At 42.5% G+C, this 26,219-nt stretch overlaps 1 protein-coding gene across 1 annotated transcript in view; it reads right to left on the reverse strand.

The window, feature by feature from the left end:
* Positions 1-25,879, reverse strand: part of LOC127204329 (transducin-like enhancer protein 1) — an 86,567-nt gene extending 60,688 nt beyond the window's left edge. Inside the window, 5 exon segments of the mRNA XM_051163265.1 lie at positions 23,103-23,147; positions 23,247-23,291; positions 23,293-23,311; positions 24,652-24,752; positions 25,338-25,879. Coding sequence (XP_051019222.1) covers positions 23,103-23,147; positions 23,247-23,291; positions 23,293-23,311; positions 24,652-24,752; positions 25,338-25,361 — 234 coding nt within the window. The 5' untranslated portion in view covers positions 25,362-25,879.
* Positions 25,880-26,219: the final 340 nt, after the last annotated feature.

A 26,219-nucleotide genomic window follows, 5' to 3' on the forward strand; every position in this document is an offset into this window, starting at 1 on the left:
TCAGAGTCAGAATTCAACTGTGAAGCATGCTGTCAACCTGTCCAGGAGAAAAACTTTAGGAATGAGAGTGCCTGCCTTCCTGCTCATGTCAGTAATGGATTTTCTGGACATCTTTAAATTCTTACCGATCAAACAGGTTTTCTTCAATCACCCCATTTTTATTTGCATTATTTGGATTCCTTCTGAAGTCCAACAAGTTTCTACGTGTGGATGGATGAACAGATAGGTAGGTAGGTAGGTAGGTAGGTAGGTAGATAGATAGATAGATAGATAGATAGATAGATCGATCGATCGATCTACTGTATTTCTCCTTTCTCCTTTTTCTGTTGGTGTTTATACCCTGTCCTTGTATAGCCATTCTTCTCATAAAATAAGTATAAATACTATCCTTCATTGGTTTGCCTGATGTCCTCCTTTGGTTTCTGTTGCTGAGATAAACACCATGACCAAAATCAGCTAGGAGGCAAAAGGGAATTTATTTCAATGCCAGTAAGAGAAGTCAAGGCAGGAACTCAAAGAACCTGGAGGCAAGAACTGAAGGAGAGACCACGAAGGGAAGTTACTTACTAGTTTGTCCCCTATGGCTTATTCAGCCTGATTTGTATATAATATAGAACCCAGGAGTGGAAGTGTGCAGTGAGCAGAGAATTCCCACATCAAACACTATTCAAGTAAATACCCCCATGGACTTGCCTATAGGCCAATCTGATAGAGGCATTTTTCTCAATAGAGGCATCTTCCCAGATTAACTCCAGATTGTGTCTAGTTGATAAAAAACTAACCAACTCATACGGCCTGCAGCTCATCTATCAACTTTGCCTAATATGAATCTTTATAATGTTTATAATGTTAAGTTACATGGCCAAACTAATGAGTTTTCTTCTGTTGTTTCTGGCTTTTAGGTTAAGGATCAGACCACATTAAGAATATATGAACTGGGCTGGAGAGATGGCTCAGAGGTTAAGAGCACTGGCTCTTCTTCCAAAGGTCCTAAGTTCAATTCCCAGCAACCACATCATGGCTCATAACCATCTAAGATGAGATCTGGTGTCTTGTTCTAGCGGGCAGGCACACATGCAGGCAGAACACTGTATATATATATATAACAAATAATTTTTTAAAAAAAGAGTATATAAACTATTTTTAAGTATTGTTTCTGTCATCAGAAACAAATATCATAGTATAAATTATACTAATTTATGTAGCTGAAATTAACTCTGGTTTACAAAGTCAAAATCCTCATGCTTAATAATAATATTGTTATTACATAAAACTATATCAAGGTAGGCTTGAACATAGCCAAAAGGATCATTAAGAACCTCTCTGAGCTATGTGTGATGGCACCAGACTGTAATTCCATGACACAACAACCTAAAGCAGAAGTTCGGAGTGGGTTATATAGTCTTGTCTCACAAAACAGAAAAGGACCCATTCTGAATAGACTGAATTTATAGTGTAACTTTTAATGACTAAAGAGACTGAGAAGCAAACAGAAGTAGAAAATATAAAAGCAACACACGGTTACACTAGTTGAGACTGAGACAGGAAGACAGAGATCAAAGCTTCAAGTGATGAGGAGCCACCAGCAACTGTACTAGATGTCTTGCAAATTCTAAACAGAATTAGGAGACACTGTCACAGAGAAGGAGGAGGAAATCTATTTCAGCAGAACCCTCCCTTTTCCAGGTCTCTAAACCAACCTTAAACTATGTGACTAGAAAAGCAGGAGAGTTCAATCCAAGTCTCTGCGTCTTCTACTTACAAGATGCTGAGCTGTACAACTCTGCCCACATGTAAGATGTCTACAAGAGTACCATCCTCTTGGCAGTGAGGATGGTACATGCACGTAATAATGCTTTGTGAGTTCTACAAGCAGCATCTCCACTTCCCACATCCACACTTCCTAAAATATTCCCTTTTCTTCTCTTCAAAATATGGATGGCAGTAGTGGAGGGCAGAGTAGATAAAGAAAATAACAATGGTGATGATTCTTAGTATTGTGTTCTGCCTAGATACCAAAGGCACTCTGATAAAATTCTTAATTTAGCATGAATTAACAAGCAGCAATGTTTTGTACCCATGCTTCTATTCTAGGTCTCAATGCTGACAAGCAGGTTATATCAGGTCCTACCTCAGTTAGTATTAAGAGTTTCACAACCTAAGTGCTGAAGACATGGTTTGGTAGTTAAGGATCATTTAGTGCTCTTGCAGCAAACATAGATTTGGTCCCTAGAACACACATGGAAGGTCATAACCTACAACTTCCATTCCAGGAGATCCAATATATTCTCTTATGGTCTTTTGGCACCAGATATATATTACACATATATACATGCACATAAAACCCTCAACTAAAAATAAATCTTTAAAACACAAGTTTTAAACCTTTTGATACCACCTTTCACCTCTCCTGAAAACTAAACAATCCACTGAAACTCTGTGTGTCAACTGTACTTTCCACCTATAGAGGACGTCCCTATTAAAGCTGAAAATATATTTGGTACTGCAAGATTAAAAATGACACTTTAAGGCAGCAACAACCAATCACCATCTCTACAGGTCATTGCCAACTCCACAAAGACCTGTGTGTGTTCTGAGTATATGTGGCATATGTACATAAAAGGCAAGGGCACTGATGTCCAGGCCTGGAGGCTAGTGGAGCATGTTGGTATCCTTGATGCTCCTAATCTGAAGCAAGCTTCGTTGACTAGGTAGGCAGCCAGCATAGCCCAGCAATCATCCTGTCTCTGTTCTCACAAGTACATGAGACTGCATGAGTGTAGGGATCATATTCAGTTCTATATAGTTGTGTTGCAAGTACTCACAGCCATTGAGCCATCTCTCTACTCAGAAAAGCCAAGTCAAACTACCCGAATAATTCTTATTCTCTAGTCAACCTGCACCCAGCAAGGTAGCAGGAGGCAGGGTAAAATTTACCTATCTAGCACAATCATTCATGTTTCTTGTACACATTTGCTCCCTTTACTGATTTACCCTTATGAGAGGTCTTATAACCCAAGAATTTAGATTTACACCTCAGCAAACCAGTATCAGATGTCCCCAAGTTAAGATTCAACTGCCAGATCATAGGTATGCTATCTGTTATTTGTTGGGTTTTTTGTTTGTTTGTTTGTTTAGGTTTTTCAAGACACGGTTTCTCTATGTATCCTTGGCTGTCCTGGACTCGCTTTGTAGACCAGGCTGGCCTTCTGAGTAACAGGAATGTGACTCCTTTATCTCAGCCTTTCATCAAAATCAAGTGAACTAATGTCTAAGTTACAGGTATTCTATTCCAAACTGCTGTAAAAACCCAAGAGGGCTTCCGATCCTTCAAGGCCTCCCTCAAGTCCCCTCAGAAGGTGCCTTTGCTCCTATCAAAACAAGCACATGCTTCTCTGCACTCTTCTAGATCATCACACTCACTGTCATTAGATAAACTAAGTATACATGTTAAAAAGCATATACTTCCTCAATGTAACATGAGAGAGACATGAGGACAGGACTTCCCTGAACATTCAGACACACCATCACTCTCCCAGATCTACTAAAACTGCATTTTGAGTCCACACTCAGTATAGCAAAGTCAAACTTGACTGAAGTACAAAGTTGTATCAGATAAAACTATCAGGAAGAAGCAATATAGTCCTACTCTGTTTACCAAAAAGAATGTAAATAGGATAACAGCCAGTTGTTAGTTGAGTGTGGTGCCACATGCCTCTAATCCTAGCATTTGGGAGCAGTTTCCTTTCATTTATCTTATTTATTTATTTATTCGTTCGTTTGTTTGAGGTGGAGTCTGTGTATACCAGGCTAGCCTCAAACTCAGAAAAATCCAACTGGCTTTGCCTCCCAATACATAAACAATTCAGTATGTAGGAATTCGGGACATAGATGAAAAGCTATCAGCTTTTCATTAAAATCTACCAGCATGCACAAAGCCCTAGCTCTGATCCCTAAGACTAACAAAACAACAATGATGCAGAGGTGAATGCATAGTCTCAAGGAGCTAAAACCCCAAGAAACCTCAAAGCTCAGCAATAGATGCAAACTAGAAGTTTCTGCAGGGCTTTTAAACTGAAGTGTGTCCTTGGGGGAGCTGCACATGACAACTTCAGGACTCTGATTCCTAAAAGCTCAGCATTCTCTTCTCACACTCCTCACACTTTGTCCAATTACAAGGACTAAAGAGCTCACTCCCTGGGGCTCATACAGTTCCCCAATACAGCCAAAGTTAATGCATAATGAGTGGTATTTGAGCTCAAAGCAGGGTAAGGACTGTGCAAGAGTAATTGCCCATGGGTCTCTAGGCAGTCCTGTGGCACTTTGCCCAAAGTCAGTTTAGGGAGGTGAAACTCTACCAGGATTAAATTACAAAGTGAAGGATCCTAAAAAGTAGTGCTTACACTGAAGGCTGCCAAAGTGGTTACTTTTTTCCTTTATTTTATTTTCCCTGAACCAATCTTGAGGCCTAGAGAAAAAAAGTTAAGTGAAGCATTGGTAAGATTTTGTTTTAAATAAGGTGGGCCATCCGGAACTTGATATTATAACTTGAAACCAAATATATATATATATATATATATATATATATATATATATATATATATATATATATACACACACACACACACACACACACACACACACATATATATGTATGTATGTATATATACATACACACACATATACATACATATATATACACATACATATACAAACACACACACACACATTCAGCAGCTATGCTAGCAATCCCTGACATTATATATCCGAGAGAGAGAGAGAGAGAGACAGAGACAGAGACAGAGACAGAGACAGAGACAGAGACAGAGAAAGAAACCCTGAACGCAGTCTGCAGCACACCATAAAATTGAGTGTTGTGGCATATGACTATAAATCCCAACACTTGAGAGGTGAGAGAAGGATGAGGAGTTCAAAGTCATCTACGGCTAACAGAGTGAAGGTGAGTGGAAACTGGGCATCTGTTTGAAAAAAAAAAAACTTTGTATTAAAATCTAATGTGAGTATTGAGGAAAACTGAACTAAAAGCATGGCACTAAAGGCAGTCCACTAATACAGAAGTCATTTTGGGGTTTGTTTTGGGTAGTACTGGGAGCTGACACGATGACCTCACACATGGTAGATGTGTTCCACCACTGAGCTATACCCCTGGGTCCCCAGGACAGCTCGTCTTGGAAAAGAGATAAACAGTACATCAAAAACAGAAAATTACCAAAATCCTAGAACAAAGCTCCCCATGGCTAAAGATTTATGCTAAGGCAATAGTTCAAATTGAAAAGCACTCCATATATTTAAAAAAAAAAAATCACTTCAGAGCTGGTTTCAAAGCACAATGGGGAAAAAAAGGCAGAGAAAGACTTGGTAGTAGTACAACACAGCACAACCAGCCCACATTTTGAAAAACCTAAGATTTACCTCCTGATAAATCAGCTGCTTAATGCAAAATAAATGGCCAAATATACTCCAACCCACAGGCGTGTAAATCATAGCTATAATGATTTTAGAACGGCCAATACATTCACTCGATGACATGTGGGGAATAGAAGCCTTGTGCTAGTGTGTGCACATCTGTGTAGCCAGGCACTGTAAGCTGATATGCTAAAGAAAAAGTGGTTATAATGTATGATCAAAGTATTTGTGATTCCCTCATCCTGTGTCTTTCTGAATACTGCTGTTAATTTACTGTTTCAATTTATTATTTATTATTTATGGAAGGCAAGCGTTGTCAACTCTACACCCAGACAGCAACTCTGCTGGCAATCCCTGATGTTATTTGCATACCTGCCTCTCTATCCATCCTCAAAATAAATATATAAATATCCACATTTTTTTTTTCGAGGCAAAGTTTCCCTATAGTTTTGTCTGTCCTGTAACTCACTCAGTAGAGCAGACTAGCCTTGAACTCATAGAGATCCACCTGTCTCTTCCTCCCGAATATTGGGATTAAAGGTGTGTACCACAAACCCCCAGATTAAACATCAGCACTTAAAGGAAATGATGTACTGACACAGTAAAGGAGGATTAGAAGCCCCATACCCAAAGCTGTTAACTTCAAGCCTTCTTTGAAAAACAATGAAATGGGGTAGACATATAATCCGCATAGGCCTTGTCAACTCCTTAGCTAATAATGGCAGCAAAAGAAGTAGGTCCTGTGACCTATAAAAACAAGGACACTACTGTACTCTGGCCACTCTGACAGAATGGCTCTGCAGGCCAGAATAGGCATGTTATAAGCAACTTTAACTACAAACTACAAGCCTTAAACAAGCAAGCTTCAGCCAGTATCTTCACCACAAAGAACATGGATACAAATATCCATCACTCTTAGCCACCCAAGGAATGCAATCCATAAAAGCATTTCTGGTTCCTGGAGGTAACGCTGACATATCTAAAGTTAGCTCAGGCTACATGTAAAACTGCTCCACAAGGATGTACATAACAATGCAAATCTCACGCAATGCAAGAAAGAACAGCCTTCAGAGTATTTGCCTCTCTGTGGCTTCACATTATAGCCCCTGGTATTAAGAACATGCTCATGAAAAGGTAAGGAAAGTTATCAAAAATTCTAATACACTGAAGTAGACTTCTGCTTAAAATACACTTAATGTCAATAAAACTACTAATGACATCTTGGGGGGGAATCTAAATTAAAAGCATGGGAGATTGATTTTCTTATTGTTTTGCTTCCAGGGATGGAATGCAAGGCCTGGTCCATGTTAAGCACATGCTGTATCCTTAAGCAACAGCCCTTCCATATGGGTTATCTTCAAACTGAGGTGACCGTTGGTGTCTAAGCAGGCTCTCCAAGAGCAGCACCCTTAACTCCAGGGATTCTGCCAAGAGATCTGGACCTGTAAACTTGCAGGTTTTTTCTCACGGTTACCAGGTGCTCCTGAAGTGGTGGGGTCTCAGAGTCACAAAGGGATATACCACCACCAATGGCACAGCATCTGCTGCTTAGCTCCCAGACTGGCCCTGTGGCATCTCTCTAAATTTCAGACCAGTTCCTCTTGGAAATGGACTCAAAGGTTAAAGTAACTAGTCTAAGGTCAAAACAACCTGGGAACATATCCAGAACTCTGTCCAAAGCCTTGCTACAACATACGAGCAGCCTTCTTCACAGTTCCATGAAACAGGACCAAGAACAGAACATAAAACCCAGGGCCCAGAACCGCATCTTTCCCTTGAGTAAAATCTCAGATACTACTCAGATAGCCACCCCATGGCAATGTAAATACCCATTCTTAAAACTTGTAACTAAAACAAAACAAAGAGCATCAAAGAATAAAGCGCTCTGGGTGGGTCAGTAACACTAACTGTGCAGTGACTGTCAGTAACTGTCGGTAACTGTGCAGTCACAGTTACTGCGGAGAATAACGCTTATGTTCCCTCTCCCTGTCACTTGGCAGCCCCTAGACTTGCTAAATTTGAGTCTTTCCAACTGGGCTCAGGCACTCTCTCTTTCACTGCTCATCTTTATACTCAGCCTCTCTGAAAACAAGGAGGGGTTAAGAGAAGAAAAATAGAAAAAAAGAAAAGGGGGGAAGTGCCGGAGGCTGCCTGGGTGGAGATAGCAACACTAATTGCTTCCACTCTCTGGCTCTAGCGGCAGAATGCAGAAAACTGTGCCATCTTCTCTCTTCAGCAGCTCTCAGCAGACGAGCTCAAGTGCCCTTAATTGTTTATATTCTTAATGCAGAGCCTCTTGAACGCATTCATTTTTAATAGCAGGCTTGAGTGTGGGGCTCATCAAAGAATGACAAAGCAACTCTATTCACTGGGTCTCCTTCCTGCAATGATGGTCTTTTGATTTATTTGCAAACGACAAGCTTGTCAGGCCTCACTTGAGGGCTGCCCTAATTTTTCCCCCAAAGAATTTAGTTGCATTTTCTAAGATGAGGTCTGAATCTGTGATGTATTTGTGTAAGTTGCCCCCCTCCCGGCCTTTAGTTCCTTCTAATTAATGATTTAAATGTTTTGACCCAACTGTTGCCAAGCAGAACATTTGGGCTTTAATTTGTCACTTTGGTAAAGCCGCATCATTGACAAAAGCATCACAGCTGTTTCTAGGCTGTAACTGGCTCATTTCTATTATTCAGAAACCCTTGTTACAGGGTTCACAAAGGGCCCGTTCACAGGAAATCATATTGACTTGTTACAGGATGGAGAAACAGACAGCTTCTGGTGCCCTTAAAGCAAAATATCATCTGGGACTCCACAGGCTTCCAAAACATATTCTAGTGTTCAGAGCTGGAAAGAGCACATCTCTCCATAGCCACCCCCAAACACGCCGCACCTTCAACTCTTTTCACAGACCCTCCTCATTTCGCAGCAGAAGAAAAATTAGGTATTTCGTAAAATAGCAAGATAAGGGGGAAGAAAAAGCAATGAATACTAGGACGACGACGTCATCATCATCATCATCATCATCATCCCCAGAAGATTAGAATCACAAAACCAAAACATGACCTGTATGAGCCAATTGAGACAGGACAGGAGTCTGGCTGAAAAGTAGAAGTCACTCCCACAAGGTAGGGGGCACTGCAAGAAGCAATATTCACTTATATTTGGTTGGTACTAACCTCCAGCTAGATATGACCTCTGTTTCGTACTGTCCATTGATTGTGACACAGGAAAGGCTCTTTACCCCTGAGATTTAAATCTTGGTCGTCACTGAAGAAGCAGTTTTGCACATGTGTTTCCTTAACACACTAAAATCTTGGATGCTGGATGCAACCGTGGGCAAGTTTCCTAACTACAAACATGCTATATACAGCTAAATTACCTGAACACACATGGTAGCAGCCGCTACTCTGACAACTACATAAGACCCAAACCAAGGACAACCATGGCCTACCTGAGTGGCTGTACATGTGACATAATCTGTGTTACTTAATTTTAGCTGAAAAGACCCACCTACTGAGCTCTCTTCCCATTTCCCAGGCTGAGCTATCAGCCAGGGACAATCCCTCAGGAAGGAAGGCAGTGGTCCTGGTCTCCCAGGTAGGCGTGTTTACACCTCTTTTCCATCAACATCAGTAAACAGGGAAAGCACCAGAGAATCCAGAACAGCGTCTATAGGGAAGGGACAGGGGAGTTACTTCCATGCTAACACCAGGGTCTAAGGACTACTACTATCTACAGGCAGTCAGTCCAAGGACAGTAGAATGCGCTACAAATTGGGAACCACCACGAACAGATTAACAGTCAAAGTAAAATAAATTCTCAAAAGAATTTTGGGACAAATCTTAAACACTAACAATTTTCAAAGTATGAATCTCCAGAAAAAGTTTCACTCTTGAGACGATGGTTCGCAGAATGACTTGGGTGCACACGCATCTACTGCATACTAATGCAGCTTTGCTTGAGGCAAGCAATCAGGAATTCTATCTGAACTCTAAATTAAGTTACTGTTTTTCTGGGGTGAGGGTGTAAAACACTGAAATGTAACCTGAAGAACGATCATCAAGTCCTCTAAGGTAACAGCAGCCCACCTACTTTTCTGAAGAAAAACTGCACAGAGGAGACAGCATTCTTGGCGACACAGATAAACAAAAGTTACATAGGGATAAGTGTGCTAAAGGAAATGGACAATCCCCAAATGCACAGCTATACCCATTTGTAATTATGAAACACGGTTTTATGTCATCACTGTAAGGTTCATGGAGTGCAACATGAGGTGACAGAAGTGAGAGAAATTTACATCAGGGCCAGACTCAAGTCACAAATTACTTTAAAAGCAGACAAATCAGTGCAGGTGGGTGTTTTCAGAAAAACATTCCAGATATTCTCTCTAACCGTGTGGTTTCCAGGACATGCCAGCCCTTGTTTCCCAGAGCATCAGAAACCAAATTTAACCCACATATTGTGTTTCACTGGTCTGCACTTGTGTGGTTCCCACAGGGCGAGGCTGACTCAATAATGTTGCACTCATTCTGCAGAACAGAATAGACTTCCTGCCATTTAGACTGTGAAACACAGTAATTCACCAGGGAATAAAGGTCAATATTGCACTTTTGGTCATTACTGAATCACTTGAGATCATCTGTGGTTAGGATGAGAGGAAAATCGAAGGCTGTGAGAATGCGGCAAATGGCTCAACCTCAGACCAGTTTTCATCTCCATCTACCTACGAGGCATGTGGGTAAAAGGCCAGCCTGCTGTGGTGCTTCTGGGACTGGGCTTTCAAATCCAAGGCCCAAGCCAGGAACCAGATAAACAATGTAGTAATGAGAGGAATAACCTCTAAATCTCAGGCCAGCGCTTACTCAGGCTCTAGGTCATCAGCTGAAGTTTAGAACAGTTTTCCAGTCTGCAAGTGACACCATGAAGTAGAAATTTTAGTTAATACAAAGAAGTACCTTCAGTGCAGGAGTAAATGCCAAAAGCTCCTCAACTGCGCATGCAGACATATGCATGCGCACACCTCCACCCCCACTGAGAGGCAGCCACAGGATTTCTACTGCATTTGCAAACACATAGGAGCAGAGCAGCTCTGAAAACTCACGTGGCTGCTAAATCAATCTTTCTTTAAAATGTCCAATTAAAGCCACTTCATCTTTAAGGCCTTTAAATCCTTAAATATAAAACATCTTAGGAACCTAGGGCCAATTATCATTTAAACCACAGAATAAATGTTCATGCCCCTTGATTTTATATTAGTTTTTTCCTCCATTGGTTTAGCTGGGCTACTTTTTAAAGATAATGTATCATATGTAAGTTTAGGCCCCCACAGTATATCAATGTCAAACAACATCGTGTCAAGCTAAGATTCAATTCAGGTAAGTGCTACTGCCAAATTTTCTTGTTCCCAGACGGGCTTTAAGATTATTTTATTGCTTAAAATTTAATTTGTTCCAACTCATGTCTCCATGACAACGTTGGCTAACCCTGCAAATCATTTGAGTAATTGGATATCTTATCTTTCTATTGCTCTCAAATCGAATGATTCTGCTAGAATTGTAACAGCCAATCAAATTTACAGTCCTCCTGAGTAATAGACTTGGAAAAGGAGCCACATTCATCTCCCTTGTACAGCCATATTAACCAGTACGGGGCAAACAGCAGAATGCGATCTTCCAACTGCACTCCAGACTATAAACAGTGTCAATATCAATATTCTCACAATGCAAAGTCTACTCAAAAAGTTTTTTCCTGTCTTTGCTTTAATTTGAGAAGCACCTACTGTCACTCACTTCATACAAACTAATGAGTAACGTCAATCTCAACAGTGAAGAAAACTGATAAGAGTAATTCCAGAAGCTGATGAGAAAAACTGACTTATTTTAAATCACTTTTTAGATATTGAACCTGCATTACTTATGGCCAAAACAACACCTCAAAGTATTTTAAAAACATTATTGGTTTTTGGTTTTTTTTTTTTTTTTTATGTTTAAACGTTTAAAACATTACGTAGTAGTGCACACATATAATCCCAGAACTAAGGGAAGCAGAGGCAGGCAGAACTCTGTGAGTTCGAGGCCATCCTGGTCTTCAAAATGAGTCCAAGACAGGCAGGGCTACACAGAGAAACCGTGTCTCAACAAACAAACAAATGAACATACAAAAAAACATTGCCAGTGAACTCAGGGCTTTTAACAGAACTGAGTCTAGTTCCTTGTAAATCAGTCAAGAAATAGAAATGAATACAAGTATAGGAATTTAAAAACATCAGGAAAATTCTAGGTGCCTTGAGAGAAAGGAACAGTCAAAATGCCCTTCATTTACTTCAACAACACCCCAACACTTAACCAGTAAGAAACAAGTTTCTTACTAAGTTTAAAAGTCAGCAGTTCCCCTCTTGAATTTAGCAGTACAATTTTGAACTTTGGTCAGCTAAAAAGTACGGACACTGGATACACTTCAGTGGGCCAATTCTAGTTTTCTCTACAGTTATGTAGACACTGGCTGCAAGGGAACAAATGGCCCAGAAACCTAAGAGAGTCAGCATGCTTACAAATGAGAAAGCTCTGGAACCCCAGCCAACTGGCAGGTCAAAGCAGCTGTCAACAAGTGGTGCTTCTATACAGACAGACAGGAGCTGAGCTACTTCTCAGCTCCCAAGGCCAGGCTTGACTGTGCTGTGCTTTCTTCAGCCCAAGCACTTACCACAGAGCAGACAAAAAAAAAAAAAGTTTCTCTGCATCCCCAAAGCCTCAACTTCCAGCATGTCAGCCAGAAGCAGTGGCCCATTTCTGTAGTCTCAGCTGTCTGGTACACTGAGGCAGGAGGCTTACGAACCGTGGGAATTCATGACTAATTTGGGCAATAACTGAACAAGACTCATGTCAAAATAAAGCCAATAAATATCCAAGCCACTCTCAAAAGCCACACTTTTCTCTGCCCTGAGAGTTTTGCTGGTTTTGTTTTTACTTCTCCAAATATTAACATTTTCACAACAGCTGTCAAGCCAACAACTATCTTAAGACCAGTAATAGATACAGGAAAGTAATTATACATGTCCTCTACACAGCACTTTACAGATTGCAAGGCAAAAAGCAAAACCACATGTAGAAACACCCCATACACAAATACACACACACACACACACACACAGTTTCAAGGCTTGAATCTCTAGTAACTCTACAAAACCCTTTATCACCAGGAGGACAATTTCTTTAGCTTCAGAGTTAGTTTTGTTGCATTAAGAAGAAAAGAATCTAAAACAGACCTACACATCTCTCCTACCATTTATTCTGTTGCAACTCTCTTCTATGAAAATGCACTAACTCTTATTTATTGTTCATCCAGCCCCATGAAAAAAACAAAACAAAACCCACTGTATTTTCCCTAATAGTTATATTAATTGCTTGAGCCACATTACTGGCTGACCTGTATTTATCTTTTTAATTATCTTATATTTCTTAAACAGTGGAGACTGCCAACAATGACTCTTATTTTTGGTTTTTCAAATTTTCCTTTTGAACCTAAAGACAAATGCTTATGATCTAAAGAGGAAATCAATTTTTAAAAAAAGACTTTACAATTACAGAGAGAAAAATGAACTGAATTCATACAGAGAGAAAAGAATGCTGGGATTGAAAAAGAGAAGTATAGATGGTGCAAGACCTGCAAGGCCAAGAGCATGCATGCAGCTTAAAGGGGCTGCTAACAGGTTAGATAACAGCTCTTATCCCTCCCAAATAGCTACCAGTGGGGGAGCTGCTTTGGTCACCCCCTAATTTTACCTGTCTGCATTCCTAGGTATTGAATACATCTCTCGAAGTGATGCAGTAATGCCCACCCACAAGGAAGGGGAAAAATTGAGGGAGCTGATAGAAAGTTCTTGCCAAGTAATTCCCAAGAAGCTCTGCGGCAAAAGTACTCAACAGTCACCCTAATACCAACAGAGCCCACTCCACAATAATGAAACTAAAGAACCTTTGGTAATCAAAATACTAAGAAGGGCGACTATCTGGAACTGGGCATGGTGGCTTACTCCAGGAATCTACGTCTGGGAAGAAGGTAATCTCAAAATCAATTAGCCCAGCTAACATGGTAAAGCTCATCTCAGAAAACTCTTCAGAAGACATAAAAGTAAAAGATGAGAAAAATAATTGTGAATAATGCCACATGCCTATAATCCCAGGAGTTCAACTCCACCCTTCATGGTAAGTGGAGGCTACTAGGGTTCCATGTGCCAAACAACAACAACACAAAACTAACCCCAACAACTGAGTGGAGCAAGCACCTTATCTAGAGCTGCATCCTCCATGGCCATGGCCCATCCTTTCCACCCTTTCCTAAGCCCAGCAATCTTTTTATTTTCACTCATGAAGCCATAGAAGCCTTTCAAATGGCATAAAGGCAGCTGCATTCTGTTCTCCAAATCAATTTCCTCCCCAGACATCAAGTAGATGTTCCTACACGGAGAAAGAACAGCCCTCCCCTTCTAATTCAAAAATCCATACTGCCATTGCCCTTGCAAACTGCTAAACAAGCAGTATCGGCAAGTCACTTGTGTGCTGTAATATATTTACTGCAAAGCCCAATGGTTTACCTCCCTGATGCAGTTTCTCTTGTGTCTGAGCATGTCAATACACCACTGGTCACCACATTTCTAAGTACCTCAGACTCACTATTTGCTCAAAGCATCAGAGGGTGTTGGGAAGGAACAAAAGCTTGGCTCAAGAGTCAACCTGGGGTCTCAGGCCCTAAGCCTTAGGGCAACCACTGTGACCCCCATACAAAGAGTCTAAGAGAAGTTTTGCCCGTGGCACTTCATGTTGTTTTACTACAACTGAAATCCCCCACCTGAGCGTTTTTTTATATACACACAGATTTCAAAATTTGCTTCCTTTTGCAAAAGCATGTCCTGTTCCTGCCTGTTAATAATAAAACTATTTCTCCCTAGCAAACACTGTGGGCAGATTTCCAGGTGCCGTAAAGTTTCATTAAAGGATGAAGGCAAAGTGGCTAGAGGCCTGGTGAGGCAGAGTCTCACATTTCCTTTGTGTAGGGGATGGGGGGGGGGGGGGAGGGTGGGGACAAAAGTGGTCATGTGCATGTGGAATGTGAAGAGGAGACCAGGTTGCTGTTGGGTGTTTTCATCAGTCATTCTTCATCCTATTTTTTAGTCTTGCACTGAACCTAGAACTCACTGAGTGGGCTAAAAAAGACCTCAGGCTATCAGTCTTAGGAGATAAAGCAAGTGGGTAAGGAGTTCAAAGACATCCTTGATGAAATAGTTAACTTTAAGGCCAACCTTGGCTAGGTAAACCCATGTCCACGCCCAACCACACCCCTATACCCCTAAAACCAACAATAGGCAAGTAGCATAAGATGTTTAATTTATAGACCTTAGAGACCATACAGGTGAGTGGGGGAGGGAGGGAGGGAGGGAAGTGTTCATGAGTTTTCACTGTGTATTTCTCTTCTCCTTTTTTACTTTTCGTTGTGAACCTAGCCTTTAACTGCTAAGCCATCCCTCCAGACCTCTCTTTCCTTTTCTGAATATTTAGTTTTTACATAATAAAATGTTTAAGGATGAAAAAACCTTGGAAAATTTTAAAAAGTAAAACAGTGGCTATACACATTATAAAGATTATAACTGAATTTAACCACCAATTCTACTAGCAGCTTACCTATCTGCAAGTTACAATCAACGGTTCACTCAGTTCAGTATGAATTCCAGGCTTCAACAACAAGCTATTTTGTCCTTTTCTAAGTGAAATCTAAATATAGTAGCATAATTAACCTCCTCATTAAGAAGTCTCAGTGGAAAACTAGGAATGGTAGCATAAATCTATAAATAACCCCAGCACTCAAGATGGAGGCAACTACATAGTGAGCTTGCCTCCAGCCTAGGATACATGAGAAAATGGGGAGGAATGGAGAGATACTCAGCAGATAGGTGGTGCATGCCTTTAATCCCAGTATCCAGGAGGCAGAGGCAGGTGGACCCCTGTGAGGTCTGGGACAGCCTGGTCTACAAAGAGTTTCAGGACAGTTAGGGCTGTCAAGGCTGTTATACTGAGAAACCCTGTCTCGAAATACAAAAACAAACAAAAAGTAGTTCTTGAAATCACCCGAGTTCATCAACCATACACACATGAATATGAATAAAAATAAAACAAATCTTTTTTTTAAAAAAACCTTCATGGACTAGTTCAGGCAGCTGAAGCCTAGAAGGCTTGGGGATATTTGAACTATAAATTACTTGTGAGAAGAAAAGGAGCCAGGCATTATAACACTTGTCTTTAAATCCAGAACTCCAGAGGCAGAGGCAGGAGGATCTCTGAGTTTGAAGCCAGCCTGCTCTGCACAGGAAGTTCTAGGCCAAATTTGAGCTACAGAATAAGACCTTGTCTCAAACAAGTTTAAAGAAAGAAAATTAAACATTATCAGTGCTCAAATGAACAGATTTCATTTCAAACACAGGTCAAGTGTAGTGGCACATGCTTTTAATGCCAGCACTTAGGAGGCAGAGGTAGGCTGTGAGTTCAAGGCCAGCTGGTCTACAAAATGAGTCCATGACAACCAAGATAACACAGAGAAATCAAGTCTAGGAAACAGGGGGAGGAAAGGAACGGGAAGCAAAAAATAAAAATAAAAAACCACTGATATGAAATAAGTGGATGACAACCTGCTATGGGCTAACTCTCAGAAGACCTTGAAATTAAAAGACTCTGAAGGAAGCTGTGGGAGGCCATGTGAAGTTTGTGAAAAAGTCCAAAACCATCAGCACAAAGAGAACCATTTGGCTGGATTAAAAGAACGGCAGGACAGAAAATAAAGGCAGAACACAATAATAATGGGGAAACTACTCGGAGGCAGACATAGAAAGTGATGAGTGACAGGCAGAAGGGGAATTAGAAACGTAAGGATACCCACTCCCAAGCCTCAAGCTCCTGTATGAAATGTTCTATAGTGCCAAGTGCGCTAATAAGCCTGAAAAACAGTGCTGTGACACAGCTGGTGTGTATTTACCCAAGAACACACCGGGAAAGCCAACAAGATATACTGATACACTAGCATTTTTAGTTTCATCCCCACATTTAAAATGTCCAATTCACTGTAAATCCATACAATATATTAATGCAGCAGTACAGTATACAGATTGCAAATAGGTAAAAAATGACTCTAGTGGTTTGTGCTCAAATTTCCTAGTGAGCAGGATACACAAGGCATACATTCTAAATACTCTGGATGGATCATAATGCTGCTAAAACCAATCCAGTCAAATACTGCACTCACTCCAGCAAGTGAACAGAACACCATGACTATGTCCCACATTGGCATGTTGATCTCACCTCCTATAAAGGATGATGAGCCCCTAAAGGCATCTGTTACACTGCTTCTTGATGGAGCTGTTTCTACATTTTTTTCTATTTGACAGATGAAAGTTTCATTAATTAAAAAAAAAAAGTCAGAATGTTTTCTCTTTCTGTATTTGTTTTCCTCTATCAAAAATGGCCAGTACTCCATCTTTGTCCTAAACGGCAAAGTACCATAACGCATTGACCCTAAACTTAAGAAAATTATTATTATTATTATTATTATACCTAGTATGAAATTTTGAATGGGAAGGAAGTAAATGCTACATTCTCACAACGGTTCTGTGGTTGCTTCAAAGTAGGTCAAAAGAATAAAACGGCAATTCAAACTTTAAATGATAAAAATTGAAATAATTGTGCTAAATCACAGGTTACTGTACTAACATTTAAAAAAAGACACTGTAGCTGGTAAATTGAGACATTATGAAAATACAATTTTGTATAGTTTTATATAGTACCAGATACAAAATGCAGTAAAAAGTTTATAAACATTCTATCAAACCATGCCCCAGGGGGAAAAACTAGAAAATCTACCTCCTACTTACACACCAACCTACAGGAGCTTCTCAGCACCTCCCAGCACACATACTGCAGCACTCTTTAAAATACCATGTTGGGCTGGGTATGTAAAGGACTCGCCTACCACATGTCAGGCCCTAGATTCCAACTTATATAGTGCAAGGCATGCATGTGCCTGTGGGTCCAGCAGATGTTTTGCTTTTCACATTAAGTAATTTTATGAAAGAGTTCTTTAACACTATTATGAGGGCTACTTTACAGGTATAAACATTCAACTTTGTCAAAAAGACAAATGTTGGTAATTAAAACAGAATTTAAAAAGCACTATATCTGGGGATAAGGATCTACAAACTCAACACTGGGCAGGCTGGAGCTGAAGAATGGAAGTTCAAGGCCAGCCCGGGCTACAGTTAGAGCACTCTCTGTGTCGATGGACAGGTTGACTGGGTCAAAGTCTCCTGGAACGCCTCCTGCTTCCTCTTAGTTAACCCACTTCCAGAAACCACAAGCAGGAAAAGGACAAAGACTCGCCTGTACAGAAATTTGAACTGGCCTATGCACCAATAACTAAGTCTATCTTTAAATACCACTCAGGGTGGTTTATTTACTGAAGAAAGGCTTTTCTGTTTGTGGTTCTTAATAAGCACTATTTGGTAGATCATAAGTACTCTGGTAAAGAACTCCCTTCAGTCTGTACACAGAGTACTGGATCTGTAAGTGTGTGCTGGTGTGGCTCAGGTACTGGGGAACAGACTTTAATTCATTCTCTCTTTCAATTTATAGACATAACCTAGTGCCTCGGAACTTGTTCGTGAGATGCCCAGTCTCTAATTATGTGACCTCTACGTATCCAAAGCAAACCCACAGATCTCAGGGACTCTCCCAGGCAGCCCTGTCATGTGGGAGAAATGACTATGGCGCTGAGAGTTACCCAGGTCCAATTGTACCGGCTTTTGTCTGAGGCCAGCATGGATATAGAGCTCCTATCTAAAAAACAGCATCGGTCACACTGCTCTTGTAGAAGACCATTCCCAGGTCTCAGAATGCACCCAGGGTGGACCACAACCACCTGTAACCCCAGCTGCTGGGGGTCCAACTCCTTTGACCTCCTCCTGAACCTGCACCACACTGTACACACCTGCTCCCACTGTGGAAGCCCCTAACATACACATAACTAAATATACATCTTTTTTTAAACTACTAATTATGATATCCTTTTTTTTCTGACGCCTCCTTAAATCTACACTTTCCCTGTCCCAGTATAGTCCATGGAAATAAACTAGACAAAGGGATGGGGGCGGGGCAGCAGTTAGGTAGTAAGAAACCAGCCCTATTTGCTGATTAAAAAAAAAAAAAATTCACAAGCTAATCTTACACTTCAGACTCTGGGCTTTAAATACACCAGCTTTATCTCATTGAACTTATGCTTGTAAAGGACAAGCCTGGCTCATGAAAACAAAGTTAGGGGCCACTCCAATCTTGATGACAGCTACCCTCTTTGTACTACAAGGTGATTAAAACCTGGTAGAGCTTAAATCTATGCGCTGCCTGGCTGGTCATTTCTGTGCCTGTTGTTGTTGTTGTTATTATTATTTTGGTGCTGGGGCAACAGAAGGGGGATCTCTTAAGATTGCAGGGTGTTAACAGCTCAGTAGGTAGATCAGAAGTCTTGACATGTGTGGTACTCTTGGTTTCCATTCTAAAAAAGATCTTGGGGCCAGTAAGAAGGCTAGGCAGGTAAAAGAGGCATAATTGCACACACATGGGTGTGCATGCACACATACATACACGCAGGCAAAAATAAATAAAAAGAGATGTTTTAGAACTCTCAAGGCAAAAAAAAAAAAAAAAAAATGCAGACAAACAACACACAGCTTAGAATTAGAAGCTGGGGCACACATACTATAATCCCACCACTTGGATGAGGGACCAAAGCCATTCCTCGGCAACAGAATGAAAAGCAGAAACGGGTAAATTTCATAGGCAAATAGGAAATGCCTCTCCTAAGGAATGAGTCCCTCCCAGTTCCACCTGAATAACTCACCAGCATATGCACACACCAAAGAATAATCTGTTTTCTAGTAAAAATTTGAAAGCACACATCAAAATTATGAATGGTAGTGTCACTCCAAAATCCCCTCAGTCTGAGATTGGGCTGCAATACCATATGACTTCACCCAAAGTCAGACCTGAAAAAGATGCCTGTCTTTCCTTTCATTATTAGGCTTAAGTCCTGCCCTCTCCAACAGAAAGCAGTTATAGACCGTGACTGCTTGGCTGCCAGTCTCCAACAAGATTCCTGCCCTATATATTTTGTTCTTGAAAACAATTTTGGATGAGAACAGTACTGCTCAACAGGATCCAACTTTCTACCTTTCAGAGGCCCACAAATGACAAATTACTGAAAACCAGCACTGCTGACTTCCCTGACTTATAGAACATTCATCTAGCCACTAGCTTTTAATTATAAATTGTAAAGTTGACCAACACAGAGAGAGTAAACTGGAAAGACACATAGCAGAAGGGAAGTAGGTCAGGACATGGGTCCAAAAGTGATTTTGCAAATGGCTTCCTGTTTCCCCAGGCAGCCTGAAGGAAACAAGAAGCAGCTCTGGTAACCTTGAATCAAGAACCCCAGCTAAAGCTTTCATGATGCTGAGCCCTGATCTCCAGGTGCTGAGCTTGTATCAAGCTAGAACAAGGCACCTACCCAGTTACTTCGAGATGTTTCAGATAGGAGGCAGACTGCCAATGAAAATGGTGCAATCAAAGGTAAGGAAAACCATTCATAGCCACATCCACCCTTTCAAGAGATGGTCTGATTATGCAATACTGGCTAGCCTCAGACTCAGATTTTCTCAGCCTTACTGCCAAGCTGCTATTACAGGTATTTGCCACCACACCAGGCTTTTATCCTTGGCCCCACTGGCATGCAGGAAAGATACACATTTTATTCCCCCAAAATACTAAGGGACATAGGACACAACCACAGCAACAAAAAATTATAGCTCATACACTGGGGATCAGCTCTTGAACTCACACCACCTTATTTTTTTAATGTAGTTTTTAATACTTCAGTGTTCTCAGCATCTCCTTGCTTTCTCACAAATAGGTGCCACCTCTCTGCTGATCAGAAATAGAATTTACCACCCACACGGAAAGAGACAGACATCAGCAGCCTATTAAAAAGCACCAAGGGAGGAAAATGTCTCAATAAGCTGTCTTTTCTGTAACCAGCCACAGAATGGAGGAAAGAAAGTCATGGGAAGATTTTTATCAGGAAGTGTTGACACAACATAAACATGGACTGTGGGCGCCACACCAAGTAAGGAAACCACAATTATACCACTCTTGATTTGGATGCACTTCCACTCTAAAACTTCCAGACAGAAAAGTCAGTGGTGAGATCTTGACAAAGCCGTTGAAAGCTAGGAAGGGAAAGCAGAAGCCATAACCAGAGACAAAGCTTAACAGCATTCAAGTGCTCTCCGTGCAAAATTTCCCCAGTGCTACCCTTTTTTCAGTGCTACCCTTTCTTTTGTAACAAAGATGTTGTCAGAAATGACAATTTTTTGTGTCCCCTGATGATGCCTTGCTAGCATTTGGTTATAAGCCATAAAGCAGGAATAATTTCAGCCTGTCAGGAGTCTCGCTAATGCCCAGCTTCCCCCTAGAGAGAATTCCTGTCAAATCTAATGAGAGCTCCAAAGGCCCTCTCTACAATATAATGAGCACTTAGGCCATGCTGGTGATCAGGCGGCAAAAAGCATCAATTTGAGCCTGGCTACACCCTGGGGGCCAGACGTCACTAGTTTTAATAAGAATTATGATCACCAACAGCACCGAATGTCTGCTCAAAACTTACTATTAACATGTGACATTCAGAAGGATGGTTTTCAAACGTACAACCACTTTAAACTGAATTACAGCACGGCTCTGCACACTACTCTAGCGAGGGGGGTCTGTCAGCATTTACAATATAAACTAAATTCCAGGGGGCTTAATAATACTCTTGCTATGAAGAATCTGGTGTCTTTAAGCTTCCCACTTGTTTCAAATTACTGGCCAAATTACACACAGTGTATTATTAATGCATGCTGCTATACAAAGAGACAGTATATACCCACAAATGCCCAAGACAATACAGTATAGAACCCAAGAGAAAACTCTGTTCACACCAGGGGTGTCTGGCCCTCCTGGCTTCTTACTCCTCCTCTCTACACAGTACATAAACTGCACACCTCTTTCTGCTTCCCCAGCACCAGCACAGGACCTGGAGGTGCTTGCTGTTCGCTTGCACAGGAGTCTATGGGGTCATTAAATCCTTCCAATTTATGTGTGTAAGAAAAAGCTCAGCGCCCAGAACACTTAATAGAAAAGAGAAAGTGCCCTACTGAGTAACTTAAAAGATGCAAATTAGAACTCCTACACCAAGTTTATTTACATACTTAATTTAAATAGCCACAAACCAAAGATATTCTAGCTGTCATTGGCTTAAAAACCCCAACATAGCACTAACCATAGAAACACAGAAAAACAACCTCACATAGAGAACTTTGCAAATCAGTAAAGCAAACATTTTGTGAAATGCTCATTACATTATCACTGAAAGGCGATGAACTTAGATCTCTGAAACCATGTATCTGAGAACAGATCTAATGTTCATAATTATAAAATCTATGATGAATTAAAAATCAAAGAGTGCAGAGTAACAAAAGCAGGATTCAACTCTGAAATGGACTTGCTTAATGACAATCTTTGAATATAAGGAAGATCTGAAGGCTGAACTAATCAATTTCTCCACCATGCTCCAGCCAGTCACATGCTCTTTAATTTAATGAAACAAGGGTCTGAGATGAAACAGCACATATACATCAAGTAAGAATTGTATTGTCGCACTTTGAAACGTGTCCAACTGTGCAACTTCATCTGATGATAATTTTTTAAGAGGCAATCGATTTCTAAAAGACTTATTGTACCAGCATTTTGATAAAGTGAATGTCAGCATATCTCCAGAACACTTGCACCCTGCCATTAATGCTTTCTTTGGCAGACAATGACTACTCAATTGAGGGTCCTTTGGGCTGAGCAATCATTTAGCTTTTCTTCTCTTATGAGGTCCTTAGTGTCTTGTTCCAGCTCAGTACTCTTTTTATACACTATTATAGTAGCCATAAGTGTGAATTTTATGGGAACTTGCAAACTCAAGTCATTGCTAAAGCTGTCCAGTCACTAATCTTTTCATGCTTTTAAAACCACTAGGACTGAAACACCTTCTAACATGTTCATTGGCCATAAAAGGACTTTTTTTTTTTCACCTCCAAATCTACATCAACTGAGAAATGTTTCAAAAAAACATGTTTGCTGATAAACCACTAATCCGGAGTGTCACTTTACGGAACCCCAAAGCATAAGAGCATTCTAAAGTCATATGCTCTATTAAATCTGATTAAAGAAACTCCCAAGTACCTCTCACTTTCCACATTTTATACCCAAACATATACAAATATTATCTGTTCTAAACTCCGGTAACCACAAGATATCTGAGATCTTTAAAGAATACTATCCATCCATGGAAAAGTAAACTGTCCGCCCACAAACACTCCTAAAGCAGTTCGCCTAGTCTTGTAACCCCAGAGAAGCAATGCTAGGTCAATGTTAACACCACCTCAAAGGGCAGAAAAACAGCCCATGAACACCCTCCCCCTAACATGCAGTAACTGAGGACAAAGCTGGTATGGTAAGAACCTATAAACTGATTTCTCAGCTTAAGACTTAGCTAAAGCTTACCTGTTTATGCATTTCAATGTTTAATCCATATGACATTTCATAGTACTGTAAAGAGAAGAACCAAGCATGTCATTAACTCACATGACTGTAGGAAGGACACACACTATTATGTAAAAAGAAAGAGGTCTTCTCTTCCATACCTACCATCACATAGTGCCTCTGCATTTCTGTCTTTTCACTTGCCAATTTTCTCACACTCCAATTTAAGACTATGAAAACAAAACAGGCAGCTTAAGGTAAACATTATGTCACTTGTTTTAACATCTGCCTCGCATATTTGCACTTCAAGCAAAAACAATTTGGAAAACTCCGAAGCTAGGAAAACATCCTAAAAGCTGTCTTTGTATTCAGTTCTGGAAAAGAAGGTGAACAGCGGGGGAACAGCAACCAACTACTGTTCTTTTTGTTCTTGGGACACATGTCATGTTGTGAGGCCAAGAACAGAAAAAACTATCAAAACAGATTCCTTATCTATCCTCCACTTCCCTTCTCTTGAGAGCACCCAAGTCTGTCCTGCACATAACCTCCATTCCCCAGGGCAGGCAGTCCTCACGTTTGAAAAACTTTACTGGTAAAGTTACTCCTTATAATGACTAGTGCCTTTCAAGACCTTTGGTTTTGAATCCCTGCCAAGCTATGACAAGCAGCTACAGCAATGAAGTGGGCTGAAGTTCTGTCCCAGTTCAGTCAACAGTGTGCAAGTATGCCTCAAGTTCTGGAGATACGATATAAAAGTAGATAAAAGGTCAAAAACCAGAAAGTAAATTCACACCCAGGCCACCAAGCCATAGGCTGGTCCTTTTTCTCAAGCGCGACAATTGCTTAGCTCCCAGGAGTCAAAACCTCACAGTAGGAGAATAAGCAGCCTTTCTGGAATAGTCACTGTAGATGGGGGCTTTGGCAAGAACTTGCACTGAGAGAGCTGTAGAAGAAGGTATCATTACATAAACAACCCAGAACTGAGACGAATGTAAATGTGATTCTACTCCCCAGTCCTATCCAAACACCCCCAGAGTGTGTGTGCCATGAAAATCATCTACATCCTACCGCCTAATCATCCATGATGGGCACAGCTAAACGAATCTAACCTTCCCTAATGGACTTTGTCTCAGACAACCCAATTTTCTAGTATGGCAAACAGCGATTTCAACATGGTTTTGCTTTCCTGAACGCACAATCCGGGGCTGAGCCATTGATTGAACCCAAGTTTCAGTTCAGCCTGTTGCAAGATAAATAAACGAAGCGCAAATATTGACGGTTCTCATGCAACTCCAAAATACACGAAAAGGGACTCCCTGGAACAGCCACAAATGTGCAAAGAGGAAACAATGGGAGGAGGTGGAGACAACAGAAGGGGCGGCCCAGAAAGAGCCAAGAAGGGGGCGGAGGGGGGTTAACATGAATGACAGGGCTTAACTGTGACTCCACACGCCACCACCTGGACACAAGCACTAAGTACAGCAGCCCAAGCAGCCTGGCAGTGAGAAGGGACCCCACCACCACCACCACCACCACCAGGTGACCACCACCCGAGCAGGTCGACACGCACCTGTGATACTGTGCCTGAAGGAACTGGAATTCCTCTTTAATCCGGTCCAGGGACTCCGGGATAGTGAACTTAAAGGGCTGGCCTGCAGCCTGGTGCGGCGTCTGCAGGTAACCAGCAAGGGGGACCAAGGGAGGAGATACGAGGGTGAGGGCGCAAAGCAGAAGAAAAGTCAGAGAAGGAACAGGCGGATGGGACATAAACAAAAAAAATGAAGTTAGAGGTGGCGGAAAACGGAGCCCCAAACTAGAGCCCTCCGTTCACTTTGGGGAAAGCCAGATCTTCCGGGGGCCCTAATTTCTCAGGAGGCTCAGAAGCAAGTCTGCCTCCAGAGTGGACAGTGCGAGACCGACGCTCTGGGGTCACCCGGCCTGGAGGAGGCTGAGAAGGCCCAGGCCAGAGCTTCGCTCTCCAGGCCGCCCCTCCCCACCGGTGCCATAAAGTCCCCGGGAACCGGAGAAGAAATGCCAACTCCCTCTCGGCCCCTAGTCCTGGAATGACCCGGCCGCACCGACTACATGTAAACAGGCAAGAAGACGGGCAAAGCGGGGGTCACCCCAGCCTCGAATAAGCGGGACGTGACTGCCCGACGCCCGTCTAGACATCCAGTAGGAGGGGGCCGGGCAGGGGGAAATGGGGCTTCGTGGGCTCCCGCGCGGGACAAGGTCCCACCAGCGCCGGCGACTCACTGGGTGCCGGCTCTGCGGGAACATCGCTCTGGCAGCAGCCGCGGCTCTGTTCCGGGATAGCTCTATCCTCCGCGCCACTTCCAACTTGAATCCCGCCGAGAAACGTGAAGCAGCGCAGCAGGCCGGCGCGCGGGGCGCTCAGGATGCAAGGCCAGGGCGCGACGGGTGCGGCCCCCGCCCTCAGGGCCACATTGCGGGCGGCTCGGCCCCGCGCCAACGAGTCTGCGCAGCGGGGGCGCCCGGTCCTACGCTGGCCTTCCACCCGGTGCCCCGGGCCGCGCTCCCTTCGGCGGCAATCAAACGCAAGCCGGCAGTGAGTCTCCTCCCTGCGGCGGCGGCGGCGGCTGTGCAGGTAGCGCCTTGGCTAAAACCCACGCAGACAGCCAGCGGCGATGGCCGCGTCTCGGGTTGTGAGGTCACCCGCTCCCACGACGGTGAGCTCCGGGTTCTCGGCGGCTAGGCGACTGGCGTTGCAGGATCTCCAGCGCGGCTCGGAGCTGCTGAGGCAAAACGGGGTCCGTGCAGGGTCGCGCCAGCATGCGCCCTCCGTCTAGTCCGCGACTGGTGCTAGCGGTGCAGCCCCTCGGCCACCCGCCGTGCTTCTAGCCCCGGCATCAGGCGGCCGGGTGCGCTCCGCACTCCAGCGCTCCCGGCGCCTGCCTTTCCCCTCCCCGGCTCTCCGCGAAGGACGAACCAGCTCCAGCCGCCTCAAAGTTCTTTCACGACCCAGAGGCAAACGTCCACGCGGCGACGGAGAGCGCGCTGCCACTCGGCCTCCCTCCGCGGCGGCCCACGTCGAAGGCGAGTCCAGGCTACTGCCCCGGGACGCGGGGTCCCCGCCGCCGCTCCTGCCGCCGCCCGCGCCTCTCGCGCCGCTTACAT

Source organism: Acomys russatus, chromosome 2 (assembly GCF_903995435.1).
Source record: "Acomys russatus chromosome 2, mAcoRus1.1, whole genome shotgun sequence".
Taxonomy (NCBI): Eukaryota; Metazoa; Chordata; class Mammalia; order Rodentia; family Muridae; genus Acomys; species Acomys russatus.